The sequence below is a fragment of the Pempheris klunzingeri genome, chromosome 23 (genome assembly GCF_042242105.1).
Source record: "Pempheris klunzingeri isolate RE-2024b chromosome 23, fPemKlu1.hap1, whole genome shotgun sequence".
Taxonomy (NCBI): domain Eukaryota; kingdom Metazoa; phylum Chordata; class Actinopteri; order Acropomatiformes; family Pempheridae; genus Pempheris; species Pempheris klunzingeri.
In genome coordinates this window covers 7632299-7653338 of record NC_092034.1, presented here as the reverse complement: position 1 = coordinate 7653338, position 21040 = coordinate 7632299, and the positions used below count along the sequence as shown (strand labels likewise).

General features: G+C 44.1%; 1 protein-coding gene across 1 annotated transcript in view; it reads left to right on the top strand.

Moving 5' to 3' along the window:
- The first annotated feature begins 1397 nt into the window (after window positions 1–1397).
- Window positions 1398–21040, top strand: part of arap2 (ArfGAP with RhoGAP domain, ankyrin repeat and PH domain 2) — a 105873-nt gene continuing 86230 nt past the window's right edge. Inside the window, exons 1-7 of the mRNA XM_070854712.1 lie at window positions 1398–2233; window positions 3224–3306; window positions 6778–6854; window positions 7177–7241; window positions 8782–9144; window positions 9980–10049; window positions 17494–17614. Coding sequence (XP_070710813.1) covers window positions 1398–2233; window positions 3224–3306; window positions 6778–6854; window positions 7177–7241; window positions 8782–9144; window positions 9980–10049; window positions 17494–17614 — 1615 coding nt within the window. The remainder of the gene's footprint in view (window positions 2234–3223; window positions 3307–6777; window positions 6855–7176; window positions 7242–8781; window positions 9145–9979; window positions 10050–17493; window positions 17615–21040) is intronic.

Below are 21040 nucleotides of genomic sequence, written 5' to 3'. Positions count from 1 at the left end.
GAAGGTCGATACCACTGTCATGTCTGCAGGGTAAATGTGATGCTTAGCTTAGCATAAAGCATATGAAGCAGCAACATAGCACCTTTTTTAACCCTTCGGAGTCTAGGGCCGCCACACGGCGTCAAAGTCACATGTCGCACGTTTGAAAATGTAAAGCTGTGACACAAGCACGCAGGTGCTCAATTCAAAGACTGTTGGAAAGCGGACACTCCAAACTTTTTACAAGTGTTTGAATTTTCTCGATCGGCCTATTAAGACTAAAGTTATGAAGAGCCGAAGTCGTGCACTACAGCAGCTCTTCTACGAGTTAGAAGATACTGAATCTGGGGAAGAACGTTCTGATTCTGAGGAAGACTCCTTTCAGAGGATGAAGTGGATGCTGCGCGTGAAGACGAACGAGAGGAGGTGTCCGCACAGACCCCCGCTCCTCCAAAGATCCAACTACTTCCTACTCGGATTTTGTGTTTCTTTTGCACTTTTACAAACAGTGTGTCCATATATTATGTCAAAATAAATAAATACTTGTAGAATCACATAGGTGAGGTTGTGCTGAAAAGAAAGACACAAAGAAAGGCAAGCTAAGCAGTTTTAATGGGAAACACAAAGGTAAAATGAAAAGTAGTACAAAACGCCATTTTACCCCAGACTCTGAAGGGTTAAAACTCACCAGTTAAGGCAGCATATTGTGTTTGTTTGACCTGTACAAAAGCCAGCATGTGGAAAAAAAAAACTTGAGGTGTCACAGATGGTTATGCACTATGTTGCAGTGAATTCTAGTCTAAACCACATGTCTAAAACCACAACTTTATTTTTGTACTTGTGCACAGTGCAGAGCCAGACCACTGTCTCCCCCTACAGTGCTTCCCTCCTGCTTCATGCAACGCTACGCTAACTAACACCAAGCTGTGGCTTCACACTCACCGTACAGATATCAGAGTGCCGTCGATCCCCTCTTCTAACTCTTGTGAAAGTGGGGGAATTCACATCCCAAAATGTCGAAACTATTCCCTCACTGAGCTCTTATTTCCACAACTAGAGTCCAATAATGTAATCAAAGTGATATTTCAATGTAAAATCCACCTGCAGAACATCCCTCTAAGACAAAATCAATAAATTAAAATCAATATCCACTGAATAATTCTGGCTTGTAGAAAAATGCACGTCATCAGAGCCTAAGAGGTATTTTCAATTATTCCTGTTAGGGGATGTTTCAGAGGTTAATAATCTTGTCTTCAAAGATTAAATTCTGTTTGATGAAAATTACAACCTCTTAATTTCACAGTATTTCCGTTTGTCCGCCACTTATTTTTTAATCTGCTTTGTGTCTGCAGTTGAAAGTTGGACTACTCGATCCTCTGTAGTTCTTCCTGATGGTGCAGAGGTGAGACAAGAGCATCATGTTGGAGCCACCAGAGCCTAGCGGGGAGATCGTGGAATGGCTCTACACCCTCCACCTGTCCCAGTACATCTTATGCTTCCAGCAAGGAGGCTATCAGGCTCTGGAAGACTGCAAGGACCTCACAGATGAGCGGCTGCTGGAGCTCAAGGTGTTTCCAACAGGCCATCGTAGGCGCATCCTCCGTAGTCTGGAAGCTCTAGGTGTGAGGCAGCAGAGCGGTGGAGAGGGAGATGAAGATGTAGAGAACGAAGGCCGCAGGAGGAAGCCAGTGCCGCACCCGAGATATATCTTCCAGAAGGATAAAAAGAGGGGGACATCATGTCAGCACCATCAGCCAAAGGACAGGAGGGAGGATGATTTAGAGGGGAGTCGAACTTTGCCTCCAGGAGCAGGACTGGAAATGGAAATTGAGGATGTTCCAGAGAGCAGAAACCTCTGGCCGCCTCAACCGGCCCCACGCAACCCCCAGAACATCCAAACATCCATGTCTGAACATACCTGCATCCCTCCCTCCATCACCTCTTGCAGCAGCAGCAGCAGCAGCAGCAGCAGCGAGTCCCTCCACATTTCTGAAATGCCGTCAGACTGGGAGATTTCCTCAGAGGATCCCTCGCTCTCGAGTACCGACTCCATCCCCTGTCCGGCTGCCGTCCCACACTCTACGCTGGCCGAAGACCACGGGGGGTTTCAGGGGGAAATGGTGGAAAACTCCATCTATGAGGCACAGCCCAGTTTTAAGCTTCCTGCAGGTCCACGGCTGACTCGCTCCTACCGGCTGAGGCACCGACCCGTCCCGGAAATCCCCAATCAGAGCGCACTGCCACTTCAAGACAGGTAACAGTTAACTTCACGTAAATAGAATAGCAAAATGCACGTATTCACCTTGTTGCAGAAAGCTGGATCAGAACATCAACACTGCTTATGAAGCTTATTTCACTGTAGCACAAGATGACTTATTTATTCATCATGGTCAGTTGACATCGCTGTGATGTAAATGTGTCAGACTGAGGAAAAGGAAACAAAAGGAAAGTTAGGATGTTGTACATTAAAAGAAATAAGACGCCATGTCAAAGCACATATAAACAGATAAAGTATAAAAGAAAATGTATCTGTACACTGTACAGGCTAGCTGTTTCCCTCCATTTCCAATTTTGTGCCAAGTCAAGCTAACCGGCTGCTAGTGCTAGCGTCACATTTATTGTACAGACACCAGACTGTTTTATTTCATCGAATAATCAAGAATTTGTTGATTATTTATTTATTTTTTTAGCTTTAGAGATGTTAATAGGTGGGTTTTGTGCTAAGCTAAGTCTTTGCGCTAAGCTAACTGGCTGCTGTTAGCTTGATATTTACCATACAGACACGAGAGTGGCATCAATCTTCTCACCTAAACCTCAGCAAGAAAACAAATCAATGCATTTCCCAAAATGCTGAACTATTCCTTAAAACTTAAAGTTTGACTCTCAGAAAGTTTATGAGCGGTTTTTGAGAACTAATCAAATAAACACGTCGGAAGAGCAAGGTGAAACAGCACCCGGAGAAATAGATTTACACACCGCAGTGGCATGAATGGATATGAAAAACAGTATGGGAAGTGTCTCTCTTTGCATTCACAGTTACACCTGAGGCCTCTAATTTCATATTCAATTCTGCATTTCACATATATACATACATACATATACATTGTTGAACTTCTAAACTGTGGAAGCAACTTTCAGAGTTCCACATCTCTGTTCCGAAGGCCTTCACGTCTAAATGGCGTTAGCTATTTTCCCCATGTGCTGCACTCGTGGTTCTAAATCACTGATTTCTCTTCCTCCTCAGGAGCGCACCTCCAGCGCAAACAACCAGCCCTGAACACCTAACCGGCTCCGAAGGTCCCATCGGTGCAAACAGCATACAGAAAGGTACATAGTCTTTCAGCTGCATCCGCTTCATCTCTGCCATGAATATTTCATTCGGCAGTAGAGTCAGCGGTGCTGTTGTTTGCCCGGATGAAAGAAGGGAGAGGAGATGAGGGTAGTGCGCGGGGTGGTGGGTGTTCGGCGGCTGTGTCGTGGGAAACGGCGTCGCCCCCGTTTCAAGCGCACATCTCATAGGGAATATGGGCTCTCACATCTTGTCCCTCAGCGAGACCCTTGTGTATATTCCTGTCGCCTGGCTCTCCAAAGTTTTTTAGAAGTTGTTTAACTTTGCTAACAACACACAGGCTTGTAGTACAACCAGAACAAATACGTTCTGAGTTTTTCCTCCTCCCTTGCTGGATTTATTGGGCTTAGTCGACCCTCGTGTCTCATATGACGAGACAGTACGTGAGCAGCTTTTCATGCTGATGTGGATGTGTCCTCGTAGGATTATATGATGCTTCTCTGCGACGGCAGTCTGCCTGAGCGCGTGTTAAACACCTGTGAACATGTCCGTCTGTCTTTTCGGGACAGAATCTGACCACGCTGTCACACCTTCCCTCGCAGCATATCAACAGCTCTTACTCTCCCCTCACGCTCCCTTTTCGGCTTCCCCTTCCTTCCTTGTTCCGTGTACCTTCACCGCAGCGGTCTCTCGGTAGGCCTTGTTTTTCCGACTTCTTCTCTGTGCGGAACAAGACATGGAGCGAGACGAGAGAGGCGGGCGAGACAGTGAAGTGGGTTGGGAGGAAGGAAGAGGAGATGGATGCAAAACAGGCTGAGAGACGGAGGAAGAAAGGGAGCCAAGACGGTCCCAGAGCAGGGAAACGGGGACCTTGACTAGCAAGCTAAATCTCCCTTCACAGCAGGGTCTAGCAAGATGTTATTTGACATATTATTTTACCCGAGCATATTTGAAGAGTTTATTCCACGATGAGATTCAAAATGTGGAAAAACCGTGTAGTGCCATCTCACAGAATGTTGTGTTAAATCAAAACTTGCTATTGGAGGCTTACAGAATTTTAATTTACACCCCAACACCTCCTTCTAATTAGTTTCTTTCACAAGAAAAGCACTTGTCTGTCTAGTATCGCATCTTCAACAGCTCTTTAGCGACATGGCAGACAAGGCGAATTATTCAATGATAATAGAAATAGTAATAATGGCAGCTCTCCTTTTTAAGCCCTTTGATCTCACTGTCTCACACACACCAATCAGCTTACTGCTCTTCCCGTTTTAGGCACTATAAATGTGCAGGGAATGTGATAATGCGGCGGCGTGGACACGAATGACCTTTGTGCACACACCAGATTGTCACACTGTCGTACCTGCGACACATTTCATAATATTCTCATAGTACTTGTACTGTTTAATAGTGGAGAAATCAGAATCAGAATCCTGATTAAATAATCCATTTTTTCTTCTTTTGAAGGCTTTAGAGACAAACTTGGAAAAATGAATCACAACTAAACTGAACAGCCATTTAATTCAGTTTATTTTCAGTGTCAATTCACACTCATAAATCATCACAGTGTAAAAACAAAACAAAGGGAAGAAGAAAATCCCTTTAAGCCTCTCTCTGATCGCACAGAGGCTGAATACCAGTTCTTAACTATGCAACTAACGTTGTTGACTTCTGTGTGACATATGATTCAGGCACATACTTTTTTTAAAGTATGCATACTTTATATGTCTATTTCTATTATTTCTATTTCTAGTTTGTCAAGCTAAAATAACAAACTTTTGCTGGTTTTATTGTCTTGAATATGACAATTATCTACTTTTTCTCATTTAATATTATTATAAATAGAACCATCTTTTGGGTTCTTTGACTTTAGCTCAGACAAAACAATCTGCAGACAACACTTTGGGCTCCCAGATGCCGTGTTGGTACAGAAAGTACTTTTTATATGAATAGTTGCTCATAAAAATCTCTCCACCTTTTTAAACGTAATAGTAAAAAAAGTAGCCTAACAACAGCATTAGCAACATGATGAATCTAACAACCCTTATTATTATGATCATCATCCTTATTGTCATCATTCAGACGAGCAAAATGGTAAATATAGTAATAGATATAAAAGAAAAACACTCTTCGCATGTTATTTTAGCGAACCAGTGACGAAAATAAGAAATTGTTTGCTGGCTAATTTAGTGGCAGCCGTGCGTCTTCCGTGCTTGATGTGTGAATGACGCTTACTTCAAGAAACTTACCTGTAACTCCTTGACCTAAAAGAACGGGCACTTCATTTAGAATAAAAAAAAAATCGATGTCCTCGCTAACTCTGAACGAATGGTGGCATCTAGGTCGCTTCCTGGACTGTGTCTTGAGAGAGTGAGAGAGTGTGAGAGAGAGAGAGAGAGAGAGTGTGAGAGAGAGAGAGAGAGAGAGAGTGTCTGGTCGTGAGCAGATAAAGAAGCAGCTTGGACTGAGAGAAACAAAGGCAGAAGCCCGAGATGATGACAGTGTGGGAAGAATAGAGGGAATCGGACAGGAATTGAGTACAGTAGTGTCCGGCGGCCCTTGGAGAGAAGCGTGAGGGGCCTGAAGGTCGGCTGATAGATGATGATTGATGGTTGCTATCTGCCCACCAAGCCTGTCTGTAGAGAGGGCGGCTGTGTTGGAGTGGATTCTATCATCAAGTAAACTGACCCCTTCATAAAGCCCAGTACATGCCCTTTGTGCCCCTCTGGAATGGCCTCCATTGTTGGGAAGTGTGTGTCTGTACAGCTTTAAAAAGTAGTACATCCACATCGTACTGGCGTGAGTACGTGTTTGTACTCCTTTGACTGTCCATCCTTTTATGTCTGTGTTTGTCTCAAGGCATCTTTATGTGTCTGAGGGTGTTTCGATCTTCGTACGCTGCCGTCTGCGTGCATATCTGCTTCTCCACCAGTGTCTGTGTGTGTGTGTGTGTGTGTGTGTGTGTGTGTGTGTGTGTGTCTAGCCCTGTGGTGGCGTCCTCCGGCCCTCACAATCCTCAGGAGAGGGTGGTGTCATTTTTCACAGTGACAGGCGGTGGCCCACGCAGGGTGGCCCCGGGTCTCCAGACTAATAGTGTCTGGCCGGAGTCACTCTTCTTCGTCTTTGCTTCCACCGACCACCGACCACGGTCCCTGCAGGAGCCAAGACAGAGAAATGGCCTTGGCAGAGACTTGGTGTGTTTGAGGCTGACTGAGGAGCATCATACTCCCAGTTGGGCTAGGAAAAGGCAGAGGCAGAGAGATAGGCATGCTAAAACAAAATTTAATTGGTTTACTGCTTATATGGATCAAGGGGTTGGCACATTTATTCAGATCAATGAGTTGGTTTAATCAAAGGGCACTATAACAGCTGAGTGATTTAAAATTTAACTGGAACAATCCTGTTAAGCTTCTTACTTTCATGCACCATGTTTAGGCCTTCACACTGTTTTCTGCAAGTTTTAATGCTGTGACAAAACCACTATTGTGTTGTCTCTGTGCCCTTTTTAGCTCCACTTCAAAGAACCTTGACTCCTATTGCTCCCTACGGAGAAATGTTCCTGTACAACAACCCTGAAAGCGCCCCGGTAAGACAGTGCGCACTGCCACTGGTGGACAGTGAGTAGCAGCTTACCAAAGAGGAACAGACATTTCTCAGATCTTCAACACTATCAGCCGCGTTTCATCCACAATCCACACACCAAACTTCCCTCTCAGTGTTAATGTTGTCACCATGGACACATAGCAGAGTGGAAAATGTGCTTGTTTCAGTTTGCCCCCAGAGGTTAATAGAAATGTCACCTCGCCACTAAAGTTAACATAGCTGAGTGCACCAACACGATAACAGTGTCTGACTGAAAGATGGACACTTTCTGTTCATTTGATGCTAATCTCCTCTGTGCTCTATAGGACCAAGGTGCTAAAGAAAGGTTACAGAGGGGATTCAAGGGCAAGATAAAACCGAAGAAACAGAGGTATAGTATGCTGATGTAATATACTGCTGTCCCACAATTTATTATTTATTTAAATAAATAGATAAAAACTATGCTGATGTAAAACTGCTTTCCCACAATCTGAATGAATAAATAGAAATTCAGATGTACAGGAAGAGAATTACTGAGCACCGATAACAGAAAGTTTTCGTGGTTTCTAGTTTCAGTTTAACACATTGGATGTATTTTAGATTCCTTGTTATGATGTTTTGCAGCTTTCTGGACAGCTGAGTTTCATACAGCTGGACATGAATCCTCACAGTAGGAAAGTAAAGTAAATCTGCTTATATGTGCCAGTGATGAATATTCAGATGCAGATTTTCCTCACAAATCATAAATATGACAGTAGTCAGAGCAATTTTTGAGTAATAATTACGCATCCCCTGACATGTGAGAGTGGGCCGTCTTAAAGGAATAGTTTTGGGAAACAGCCGTTAGCTTAGTTTAGCATAAAGACTGAAGGCAGGTGAAAACGATAAGCCTCGCTCAGTCCAAGACACCCAACATCACCTCTAAAGCTCAACGGTTAACAATGTGCCTTGTTTGTTTAAATCATACACAAACAGGACATTTAAATTGACTGCTGCTTTTTCACCTAGAAATCGTTACAGCTCCCCAGAAAACTACAACACGTGGTTGCATTTGTGAAATAAACAAATCAAATAAAATCTGGTAATTAGTGAGCTTTAGAGATGCTGGTTTTGAACTTTAGACCGAGCTGTTTTCCCATGCTTCCTATCTGTATGCTAAGCTAGGCTAATGGCTTTAGTGCGCAGAAGGGAGAGTGGTATCAATCTTCTCATCTAACTCTTGACAGGAAAGTAAATAATCCTAACTGTCTGAAAAGTGGAAACGGCTTTATTGACATGCTGTGTAACAGAAATATAAAAGATACCTTTTGTTAATCTGTTAAAGTTATTTATCTGTCACTCTCCAACAAAGGGTTATGCAATTAAATGCAAGTTGTAGTTTCAATCATGCTACACACACACAGAACATGTGTATGAATATTAAATTCACAATGTAATTTGATAAGATGAAAAATAAAACGTTATTTATGTACATGTATACCAGTACATGTGCACATATACACCCAGGAAATAATTCTGTGGTGCTTAACATTGTGATGTTATCCATAAAGTTATATAGAGCTTTTGCCTCATAAGATGCAGTGTGAATAGTATTTTTCTTACTTAATAACTTGTTTGTTTAATGCATACTCAAACAGAATGATGTTCTTACAACATGCAACTTCCTTGTTTCTGTGTGGATAAAACAAATGTGATACTATGTGTTAATTAGAAAGGAGAGCTGTTAGGAGTATTTCTGAATGAGTCAGACTAGTCGTTTCTCCCTTCGGCTTTATGCTAAGCTAAACTAATCGCCTCCTGGCTCTAACCACATACTTAGTGGACACACATGAAAGCGGTAATATCTTTTCATCTGACTCTTGGCAAGGAAAATGCAAGCGTATCTCCCAAAATGTCAAACTGTTCCTTTAATGTCATCCGTGCTCCCACAGAAAAAAAATGCCTAAAAACAAAGAGCCCAAGGAAAAAGGGTCTCCTCTTGCTCAAACCATCCCAGACCTCTACAAAGACGAATACTCAACAGTGGACGAGTGTGCCAGCATTTTGCCGCATGCTGGCTTGGACCAAAATTTCCCAGTGACCCCTGAGGCTCTTGCTGTTGGACCGGCTGCCTCTGGCCCTAAGGATGGCTCTTTAATCATGGTGGACTGTGACCTCTACTCCGAGCCAGCAGATGCTCTGGGGGTTGTGACCAGAAACGCGCTGCCTGATATTTCTCCATACGCGTGCTTCTACGGAGCCCCCAAACATCAGGTGCTCAAAGTGGGCTGGCTGGACAAACTGTCGCCTCAGGGGTAAGTTACCGTAATACAGAAGATTGTAATTATGATTAGAGGCTGAGTTCAGAATAGGAGACATTAGAAATTCCTCTTTATTTGATGTAATGATAAATGGATCTACATGTAATTTTAATTTTACTGCATCTCCACTTTGCAAAGGAAATGTAATGAGTCATATGCTCGTTCTAATTCAGTTTCACAACCTTTCACCTCCTCATGCTACTTTCGGTCAAAGTTGCTAAAAATAGAAATCCCACCACTGCTACCTGTTTCTTTGCAGACCGGTGTTGTGTTTTTTTTCTGCCTCCCACGTGTCTTCTGTCTTTTAATGACTATTTAAAGCTAATAAATGGTAGAAGACACAGAAGCCGTAAGCGGATCTGTCTGCGATGCAGTGCACCATCGAAGGAAAGGAGAGGCTTTCGCTTAGTTTTGAAGGCAGACGTAGTTTTGCCAGAAAAAGCCAGGCTCTCTTGGTGCCACATGCTTTAGCGCTGCTCAAAACCACAGCTAAGCCAATCACTTCCTTCCATTTTGTGCTCTCCTTCATCACCTGATAAGCATGGGTTTGGCAAACTGCCCTTGTCCTGTTGAATATTCAAATTGAAAGTGGCCATTTGTTTTGATTATGCTAACTGGCAGCTGTTGATGCAACTCTTGACATTAATGAATCAATGGCACTCTTGATGAAACATGAGTACCTGTTCAGGGCAGATTTAGTTACTCGCTTACTGTCTTGATGGTTTGGGTGTTTGTTTTTTTTTTTCTGCCGCTTATTTCGCTCAAGGCTGGCTGAGTTCGCCTGAATGAGCCAGATGGATTGAATTTGCACATCTTCTTTTCTGTGCAGAAAATGTGTTTTTCAAAGGAGGTGGGTGAGATTTGATGGCGAGAGCCTGGCCTACTACAACAATGACAAGGTAAGTGCGAGAATAACACACTAATAGCTGCTAAAACCTAAAACCTTTTGCATGTACATGTCCACACATCGCACTCTCCTCCCGCCGCGTGTCGACGAAGGCAATCTCTTCCATTACTGAAATCTACACTACGAGCGGCCGAGCCAACCTTTAAGTGTTCCCTCCTCGTTCTCCCCCTCCTCTTCCTCATTGTCATCATCATTAGCTTGGCAGGGTAAAGAATGGGGGCAAGGACAGAGCTACGTTACGCCATGCATGACAGGCCAGCACACTCTGTGCCCGCCTAGCCATACAGTAAAGTACATTGATGTTGGCACCTGACCAGTTTCCAGAGGAAGAAGGAAAGGGAAAGGGGAGGGAGAGGGAAGACTCTCCTCTCTTTTTGCCTCCCTCAGCATTTCTCCCTCCTGGTACCTCTCTTCATTCTCCCTCTGTCTGACAGTTGAGTTTGAAATTTCGCTTAGCATTGCCTGCCTTATCATCAGAGAGAGGGGAGGGCTGCAGGGGGAGAAAGGGGTGGCGTGGGGGTTGAAAAAGCAGACGCTGGAGAGGAGGCAGACAAAGATGCAGGCAAGATGGCAGCTTAACCACCACCTGTTTAGTCTGGGCCCTGTTGTTTTTATGTCACAAACTTTTTTTTTTTTTTGGGGGGGTTTTTAATTCCACCAACATTTACAAACTGGCTTTGGCTGCACCTTGGAATGAAAACAACAGCCGTTATAAACTGAGCCAATCAAACGAGCTGCAATTTCGCTAAAAGAAGTGCATCAGAGCCCCTTTATACCCGGCCCTAGAGGCAATGCAGTGCACTCTTTGCTAATCTATCTACACTTAAACTGCATTACAAAACAACAACGTTGTAACACTGAGAAAAATGTATAGTAGATTTGGTTGAACACGTCAAGTTTAATGTGATCAATTACAAAAGCACGTTTCTGCTAACTGATTTCATACCTGACGTACACTGATCCCCCCCCCCCCCCTACTAAAGGACAAAAAAAACACATTAAAAATGGTTGAAAATAGTCAGAAGAGATGTAAAGTATACATTTTAAGAGCTAAAACCTGCATAAACTCTGGTATTATCCTCTAAAAAAGACTTTTACTGCATGACTCCTGTGCTCTCAAGTGAGTCTCAAGCGGCCATACCCTATCTGCTCTACCTTCATGTTCTCGCTGATGACCGTTAGATGTATCTTGCACTAACAACAAACACATTTCTGTGTGTGTGCGTGCCAGAGCGGTGACCTCAGTGCACCTTCCCAGGGCCAGCTCGTTTTCGCTGCAGCAGCATTGCACAACATCACAATCAATGGTGTGGGACCTGTCTGATGCCCGCTCGTTAATCACTTACTAATTATAGCCCTCCGTGCTCTCTGGCTCCCACAGCCTCTCTCTCTTTCCCCTCATTTTCTCTTTCCATTGCATTTGTTGCTTTATTTATCAGGACACGCTCGGTCGCCGGCAGAGTGGGAATCGGCGGGGAGGCCAGCCAGTCAGCACTTTATACTCTGTGTCACTGTCGGTGTAGGCACAATGTTTTTTTTTTTTTTTGCAAAGAGGAAAGTTTGCCTGTGTGTTTGTGTATGTGAGAGAGAGAGAGAGAGAGAGGGGACCAGGATTATTGTTCAGACTTTTTGAAGTCATCCTGCCAATGTGACTCCTCCCCTCTGAGAAAACAGAGGGCTTCATCATGTTTTGGGTGAGCGGAGAGGTCGAGTATAATCTCTCTGCCATCCCAGCTTTGTGCGGCCAGCTGGGGCCCTGTACCACCCTCCGTGCCACCCGGTGACACCTCCAGAGAGTGAGCGTGGGGGTAGACAAAGATTGCACGGACAGAGGAAGTCTCTCAGTGCCGCTTTATGTCAGAAATTGAAATATGAGTTGGGGGCTTGCTTTCCCTCGCAGTGCAGACACACGTGTATGTGTGTGCTGTTGTAGTGCAGACTACAAGAATGACTGTACTGCTCACATTACGAGTCATTTATTATCCCATACTGTTGTCAGGTTGACATAGGGGTGCAAAACCTACACATCGGATCTCAGACCCGGTCTATTGATTATAGGATTATTCCGTTTGTTCCAGGACGAGAGCAAATAATATCCAACAAAAAGAACCAAGCAGTTCCTCTGTGAGCGAATTTGCTGCCCCAGTGACGCTATCATTGGATACTGTTCATCTTCCCTCACCCAGGTGCTCCAACTAGTTGTAGTATTTTATAGTATGTTTTATAGTATAGTAGTACTAGTATGTACTGTTTTCAATGAAAAGTAGCTAAAATCTGCTCCAACAGTTGCTACATGTTGTTAGACAGTATCATGCCCTAATTTGCATATTTACAATGTCATCAAATATCAATTTACACACATCAAGATGAAAAAAGACCATTTAAGTGAACTGCAATCATCTCATTTGTACATCTAAACCGAAGGGTGTACTTTGGCAAGTCTGAGCTAAATGCTAATGTCAAAGTGCAGCCGTAACATGTCAGCAATGACGCCGCTAACATGTTGATGTTTACCATGTTAACCCATTTAGTTTAGCATGCTAGCATTGCTAACATTTATGTACAGCTGAGGATGATAGGACTGTAAGAGTTGCAGACATTAGGTCAGACAGATATTGTAAAATGCAGGAAAAACACAGTCTGCACTAAACTTAAGTCTGGACTTTTGGATGAAATGCAGACCGATATCAGCGTGGTTTTATCAGTTCATCTTTTTCTTAAATCTGTACCGCCCATACACAAAAACATCCATGCCCACACACTGGAGCACTCTCATGCTTTTCTCAAACTTTCAACACACCCAAAACTCTTTTGTAGTTTAGAATCCTGCGGGATCTGTCAGCCCCAGACAGAAGTAATCGCACTTAATCACAGTCGCAGCTTGAAGGCCCTGGCCGCGGTGATGTCATCATCGGGGTAGCGGAGGTGGCGTGGGAGAGTAGCGAGATCCTCGGTCTCACTTCTCCCTCACCGCAGCGTTGTATCCAATCCGTATCATCAATCACCCTTTCGCCCGATTTCGTCAACACAGGGATTGACTTGGGAGAATGCTTTGGTCCTTCAGGGTCCCAATGTGGTGTCTTGTGTGTGTGTGTGTGTGTGTGTCTGTGTGTGTGTGTGTGTGTGTGTGTGTGTGTTTGTGAAAACAGTCCAAAGCCGGGCTTGAGAGTAGTGAGGGGAAGAAGTGAAGAGGATGGCTGGGAGGGATGAAGGGATGAGAAGATAGGGGAGGTGGGGTTGAGGCTGAATGGAAGGCCAAAGGGGAGATGAGGTCTTAGGATCAGGGATCAGTCTTTGAGTGTATCTGTCGGCCTGATTGTCTGCCTGTCTGCCTGTCTGTCTGTCTGTCTGTCTGACTGACGCTGTAAAGCCCTCTCTTGCCAAGCCTGAAAGCTCCTCTGCTTACTCCCTCCTGTGTCTTCTCAAGATCCCTCTGTTGACGCTTACTGTAACACTCCAAGTGCTTCTTTTTTTCCATTTCCCTTTATATATGCTGGGTACCCAGTATATATATAATATGTCCAGCTGGAATCTGTGCTTTTTTTCTGTGCTTCTTTTTTTTGTTTTCTGTGTGCCACAGGTTGGTATTAGTTTAACTAAGAATCCTACAGAGAGACATTTAAGAATAAATATAATATGAATTTAGATCAGTGGTATCCCTCAGATAGCAGATTTAACACCTTGAATTTAATATGATCCCTAGAAAAAAAAAAACCCAAATCATGTTTGCACTAATTAGTATTTTTATATTAACAAAAGATTAAATAGCTGAGTTTTTGTTTTAGCTTCTTCCAGCTCATTGTTTTAGTTTTCTTCCCACAACTTTACTATTTTGTTTCACTCTCTCTGCTCTCATCAGCTTTGTTTTCAGCTGTTTTCAGTAGAAAGCTGTAAAAACCCACGCCGCGCTACCTGCACAGCACCAATTGGATGACAAATTTAGCCACCAGCCAACGTATTGGAGCATTTAGCCGCTGAGGAGCCTGATATTTTCCTCAGCAGTCGCTGAGGTGCAAGACAGAGGTAGAAGGAAAATAAATATTAGACTTGGATTCAACACAAACATGACTTTCAAATGACTGCTAATGTTGTACTGTTGTCTGCTCGAGGTGTAAATGAACGAATGTGCTGCTTGCTTAACACATCCTTAACAACTTCATTACATGCTTCCAATGTTACACTTCCCCCGAACAAATAAATAGTGCAAGTTTGAGCATGACTGTAAACCTAAATAGTTGGACCTGATTCAGATTTAAATGCGAGAGAAAAGATTTTTTTCCCCCCATAAAATCACGGAACAGATACAAAATAAATAAGATAGAACCTAGCAGACACACACCTTGAATATTTAATTATTAGACCTAAATTATTTCGCACCAAATATGTAAAAACATGAAATCAGAAATGTGAGACCTGAAAATCTTGCAAGTGACCGACTTTCTGAAGATTCGTTATTTAACTGGGCCTTTAAAAACAGCTCTGCAGCTCTGGCAGCAGCATCTTTAACATTCTTAAGGCACTCCGCTCTGTGAAACACTGACTAAGGATGCATTGTTGCCCGCAAGCAGTTTCTCAAAGGTGCAGTTATCTGCTACAACCAGTTGGTGTCCCCATGCCTCCATTGAAAATTCACTGCCTTGGAGATGCCAAAACCTTTACTCCATGCTGATGGTGAAACTCTTTCCACCCTCTTTACCCTCCTCCCTGCTTTCTCCACACGGCGCCTCCATTATTGTGGGCTTTAGCTCCATTGCTCTGCCTTAATTGTTTCCTGAAGTTTACCGGGTTGTTTTTGAAAAGAAAAGAGACATAGTTATCCACGGAGGATGGGCAGTTCCACGAAGGATGGGCAGCTCCACTTGAATAAAAAAAGTGACACCGCCCTGTGAAATTACACACATTACAGGTGTCGGGAGGGTAGATGTGCGAATGGGAGGACGTGGGAGTGAGGTAGCTCAGTGTCGGGAGGAGGTGAAGGGAGGAGGCCAGAGTGAGGAGGATTGAGTTGAGTGCGGGGGGATCTTTGGCAGAGGAGGCGAGTCAGGTGTGTCTGCTGTTAGAGAGAGAGAGAGAGAGAGATAGTTAGGCCTCATTGCATCCTTGGCAGCCCATCCTCTCGAGATTAGTCTATAAACACTACGTGTGTGTGTGTGTGTGTGTGTGTGTGTGGGCGGCTGCAGAGCGTTGTGTCTGAATCCACCGCCTTAACGCTGACCGCTTCTTTTCATCATCTCTCCGCTGACTGGGCTGTCAGAGTATTTACAGATGCACAACTTGCAGTTAAACAACTCTCTCCTCCGTGACCCCGAAACTGGAATTAAAACAATTAATTACCGTTAACCCATACCGGGGTGTAATTATCAGCGCACAGCCACCAAGCTAATTCATCCACACACTGAGTTTCACCTTTCCTCACCTTCCTTTAACATCTGTCTAAATTTAGAGAGAGAAAGAGGGAGATATTGGTGTGAAACTCCCGGGGAAAGAATAGCACAAGGCTGGCTGCCGGTAATTAGGTTGAGCCTCTTCTTGCCATTGTTAACATCCTGCTTTAATATGAGAAAGACCCTTCGCTGACCCTCTTAGGCATCTTCATTTCTACATGATGTCTATCTTTCCCACATGTCTCCTGCCTCCCCCCTCTTCTTCTCCAGCTGCATCTCTTTCTCTTTTTGATTATGGACCTCCACTGTTGCCTCTGTTTTATCTCCCCCCCCCCCCTCCCATTGTATCTCTCCACTTTCCATTTTCCACCTCTCTGTCCTCTCCTTGGCCTTTCACACACACCTAATTCCTCTCTCTCTCTCTCTCTTCTTTTTAAAAAAGAATTTCATGCTCCCTCCATCCATCCATCCCTCCCTTTCTCCCTCTCCGCCCCCGCTCTCCCTAACCGACTGCGCCGCCTGGTATATTTTTGGCTGCGTGGTCTCTAGAAATAGGCTTTTGTGGACGGCAAGGTCACCGGCTTAATTAAGAATGGCGAGAGGGAGTCAGAAGTTCACTCCCTCTCTCCTCCTCCCCTCGCTTACGTCGCGCTCGTTGTCTTCGCAGGGTATGACGGCGGCGGTTACAGTAGAGCAGATGTACAGTTTTTGTGCGCGGCAATCACCACGAGCCATTATGTTGTGCACAGGACTGCAGAGAATCAAAATTCAGGTCAAGCCCGTCGAAGAGCGACAGAGAGAAAAAAGAGACGCGCCTGTTTTTTTTTTTTTGGTGCCATACTTTGCAATGATAATGACATTATCGACATGAATAATGCAATGTCTGCGACGACCCCCCTTTTTATTTTTTATTTTTTTAGAGCCCAGTGATTTTCACGCCGCTACAGAATGTAATGTACTGTCCCCTAGCACATTACAATCAGAGATGTTCTTAGCTTTCTCCTACTACTTTAAGGGCATTTCTGTTATACTTGCCACATCACAGTTTGAATACGATTCAATGGCAGTACCATGCTGTCCTTGCTTCTGCAGAAGTGATAACATTGATAATATTTCTTTTTTTTTTTTTTTTCTGCTCTGTCTGTCTCCTCTTCATATTGACAATGACCCAGTACTTTAATTGCCATTGTCGAGGGAGACTCTAAAGGGGGTCATGAATCCTCCGGTGCATCATCCTCCTTATTTGGATGCCTCCACTAGAGCTGCTGGGGGAAAACACGGGGGTAATGAAACACACAAAGCCCAATCCCACTTTACCCAACGAGCGCTTCCTGTGCTTTATCCAAATCCCCAGTACAGCGTGCCTGTCTCTTTTTAAATATTTGAGAAGTTTGTTTTCAGCTAGTAGATTTGTTTTATAAAGTCTTCCAACACCCAAATGACAGCGCTCTGTGTGTTATTCCTGTGTTTGGACTGATTTAATCCAATGTGATTCACTGTTTCCTGCACCTCCATTTCAAATCGCACATGCTTTAAGTCTATAATTTAAGCTATCTGCGTTATTATCAAAGATCACATCAATGCAAATTTGCCCTGGCTTGCTTAACAGTATGCAGCACATATGAAAACATATAGTATGAGTTTCCTGTTTGTGTTCCTGCAGTGGCTTTTTGATTGAGATGCTTCTTGTCAAAGAGCTGTGTGCCATTTATCAAAGTTATCGCTTGAAAGGGAACCGGGAAGCTATTTCTGCAAATAAATTTGACGCTGTATTGATAGGTTATGGCTCTCGTTTGATGAGGATGTTTGTCAGTGGCGTTTCAAATTGAATGCGATCCTAGCCGACGGTAATATAACTCAGAATTACACATCTATTGATGCAAACAATGCGCTGGAAAGCAGTAATTGTGAGTCTACAGATGCAGATGAAAGGAATAAGCAACAATTCAATAATGTTATTAGCATGCATGAAGCCGCGTGTCTGTCTGCTTGTGTTTAGTGTCTGATTTTGCAGTCTATTATCTCTATGTTTATATGTCTCTCTGTGTTTAGGAGATGTACTCCAAAGGTTTGATCCTGGCCAGCGCCATCAGACAGGTGCGAGGACTCGGCGACAACAAGTTCGAGGTGGTCACTTCCCTTCGGACCTTCATATTCCGGGCTGAAAGAGAAGGTACCGCAAGTGCATCCTTTGCTTTTTTGTTCTCCATTTTGAAGTCATCTATCAGCTACTCACTCTGTTCTTTCTGCTTGTCAGTCTGCCTCTGTCACTCTGGCTGTCTGATTCCCTGTCTAGCCTTGTTTGTCTCTCTCGTTCTCCCCTGTTTCTCCGCGTCTCCCTGCCCCCCCATCTCCCACCCCACCCTGCCTGTTTGTCTCTTTCTCATCTCTTTCATTTTAACCTCACTCTCTCTAAATGCCTCCGTGGTAATCTTCTGTCTCATCTCTTTCTCTGCCTTTTTGTCTCTCTTTTGCCATTTCTTTATCCTGCTGCTCCCTCTTTAGGGACATTTTCAGCGTGTTGGGAGACTTTACATCACCCAAAACCATTTTGCAAGGGACCCATATGTTAAGAAATAGTTCTCTATCTTGGAGAATTTGCTTTCTTTCAGAGCGTAACATGAGAGGATTAATATCAATCTCATGTCTTTGCATTGATTTGGGGTGTTTAGCTTAGCTATGCTTAAAAGCTAATCACAAATTCTTGTTTCCTGTCATTGATAAAAACAGCACACTTTATGTAAATAAGACAGCTTAAGGAGAATTAGCAGGCCTGTTTCTTTAACTTTGGGCAGAGCAGGCTAGTTGTTCCTCCCTGCTTCAGTCTGGGTGTGTACAATGGTGCTTAGGGAGATCTTGGTGGCAGTAATGACTCCATGTCCCTGTCTGAACCTATGTTATTAAGTCAGTCCAAAGGGGCAGAATGTCTAAAAAAAAATGAACAAATCTCAGAGGAACTGTCCTTTAATAGTCTCATTCCTCCTTCCTCTCTTCATCCCTCTGTCAGACAAAACGGAGCACGAGTTGTCTCTTCTTATCGTCTTTCAGCTGGAAGCTTTGTCTGTGTCGGCCTTAATGAGAGGGGAAAGAGACACTTTCCGCTCCTTACCTCCTGCCTGCTCGATGGCAGTCTATTAGGCAGCTCAGGTCAAACTGCTCATTCACTAATCGCGGGCCCGTTTTTGGGGTCAGACGCGAGTCGCCCTTTGATTCGTGTGGATGAGTGAGATCGGAGAAAGTGAGTTTTGCATGGTTACGGCGTCGAGAGCCCTCTGACCCTCTGTGTTATACAGTGTGAATATTTGAGAACATGGTAGAACTGAAAAGTCTCTATCGACCAGACCTCAATGCAAGATATTGACATATTGACATCTGCTTAGCTTACAGTAGGAAAAGAATGATCAGCATTTGACCTACTCATCATTGGCATTTGGCAGCTGCTTATTGCTACATTCAACATCTCAGTTGGTCGATTATATCTCAATGTTCGGTCAGAAATTCACCTGTGTGTCTTAAAACTTAAAGCAGTACGTGATTTGCGAATTTTTTTCCGGCTACTGAAATTTCAGAGCCATAGTCGGGGCTTTAGATTCCACGTTTAAGTCGCCCAAACCTCAGTTAGATAAAGGATCATCTAGTCAGGCAGACATGACTAACATATTGAACTAAACAACCTCTGTTCCTGCACCAACATGCTGTGAAGGGCAATAGCAGATTAACAAGACAGAGACATTTTAGTCAATTTGCGAACATGGGGGATGCCAAAAAAAATCAATCAATTTCAATCGATCACTTTAAGATTATGCATTACTTACCCTTATTTTTATGGAGTGTTTGCACCACCCTTTCAGTCAGACAGCAGGCTGACTGAACCGGCACATTCTGGGAGATTAAAGAGTAGCCTACATCAGCAATCTGTCCTGACGTACTAAACCCCACCTGTATTACATTAGTAATGAGACAACATGACTCACACCTTATTTTGTTTGTTTGGGCTACAAACAGAGTCACTATAGTCTGAGTTCTGATTTTTCTTTTTAGCATCTGTCGCTAACATCAGCCCTGTTGTGTAAGTCTTCAAAGCTAAAAAAACAAAGATCGGCTGGCTGACCACACGCCGACTGTTAACTTCCACTTTCATCATGAGCCTGCTGATTACTTCCTGTGGGCCTACTTCCAAGTTCCTCCTAAAGTTCAGCATCATTCTTTTGTTTTGATGGTAAAGTTCAGGGGAGCAAAGGTTAAGCTGAACTACTGTTCAGTTGTCCTGATTGTGATGCCTTAACACTCTCATCATGGCCTCTTATTATGGTCCATTCGGGAGTCACGTGTGAAACCTAGTGGTAAAATCCAATAATATCGGTCTGGTCTTATAAGCTTCAAATGAATCAGCTCAAGCCTACAGTAGTACCATCAAACTGCATGCAAAGCTGTATTCGATTCTTCGTCGTTTGGAGTTCTACCTACAATCTCAGTTAACAGCAAACCCAATACATGCATCCATAACAAAGAGGTTGGTCAACAACAACTCTTGTTATGATACCGCTTGAGACTTAGTGTCTGATGCTGGATGGGTGAATAATGTTTATCTGCTATTATCCTTCAGCGGTTTGAAAAAAGAAAAATTTGCATTGGATGTCTTTGTCATACAATTTTGCTTCACCTCTGATTTATACAGAAAAAAAGCAACGCAGCTAACGACTTTAAACTCATCTATTTTCACCACACTGGGCACCGGCGATCCTCCCTCCTCTCCCTCCTCTCCCTGTCTATTCAGTGCATCATCATATCGATGACTGCCAGCTTTTCTGTCCGTTTATGAGTCGCGGGTCCACAGCAGCATCATTTATCACACCGTCTGCTAGCCGATCGTCATACGTCACGCTCAGCCGTTCTGACAAGACCTGGGAGGGGAGGAGGCTGTCTGATTTGGAGGTGGCCTCTGACTGCCTGGGATCAGTGGGAAGCCTCTTGCAGAGGTGGCTGCTGCCGTCAGAAGAAAGGGTTGGGAGGAGAGATTGAGAGGGGGAGAGAAGAGAGAGAGAGAGAGAGACAAGGAGGAGAAAACTTGGCCTCGTCACCTCATGCATCTTTAAACAGGCCCACTCGCCTTGTGGCGGAGAGTCATCAATCTTTGGGGAAACACATGAGAAAGAGGGAGACATGAGGAGACAGAGGGAGAGAAGGAGTGGGTTAGTGAAGTGGAGGCAAGGAGCTGCTGGGCTGATGCAGCAGGGGTGAGACGGGGGGGGAGAAAATGGTGGAGCGATGGTCTTAGGAGTGTGTGAGTGTTCAAGACATCCAGGAGGGACATTAGAGGGGAGAAGGTGGTAGAAACAATGCAAGAAAGGGCCAAAGCTGTGGAATAAAAGCGGTAGAGAGAGGCAGACACGCAGGGTCGGTGTCAAAAAGCAACAGAGAGGTAAAGGCAGAGACGGCAGGGAGAGATGAAAAGGGCAGAGCGAAGATGGAGAGAGAGAAAAAGGAGGAGGGAGAAGTGAGTGAATAATTGAAGGCCACCGGAGAGAGTGTGCACACAGCTGTCGGCTGATTCTCCACTTGGTCCGCAGGTGGCCTCTTCCCTCAGGTACTGTCAGCT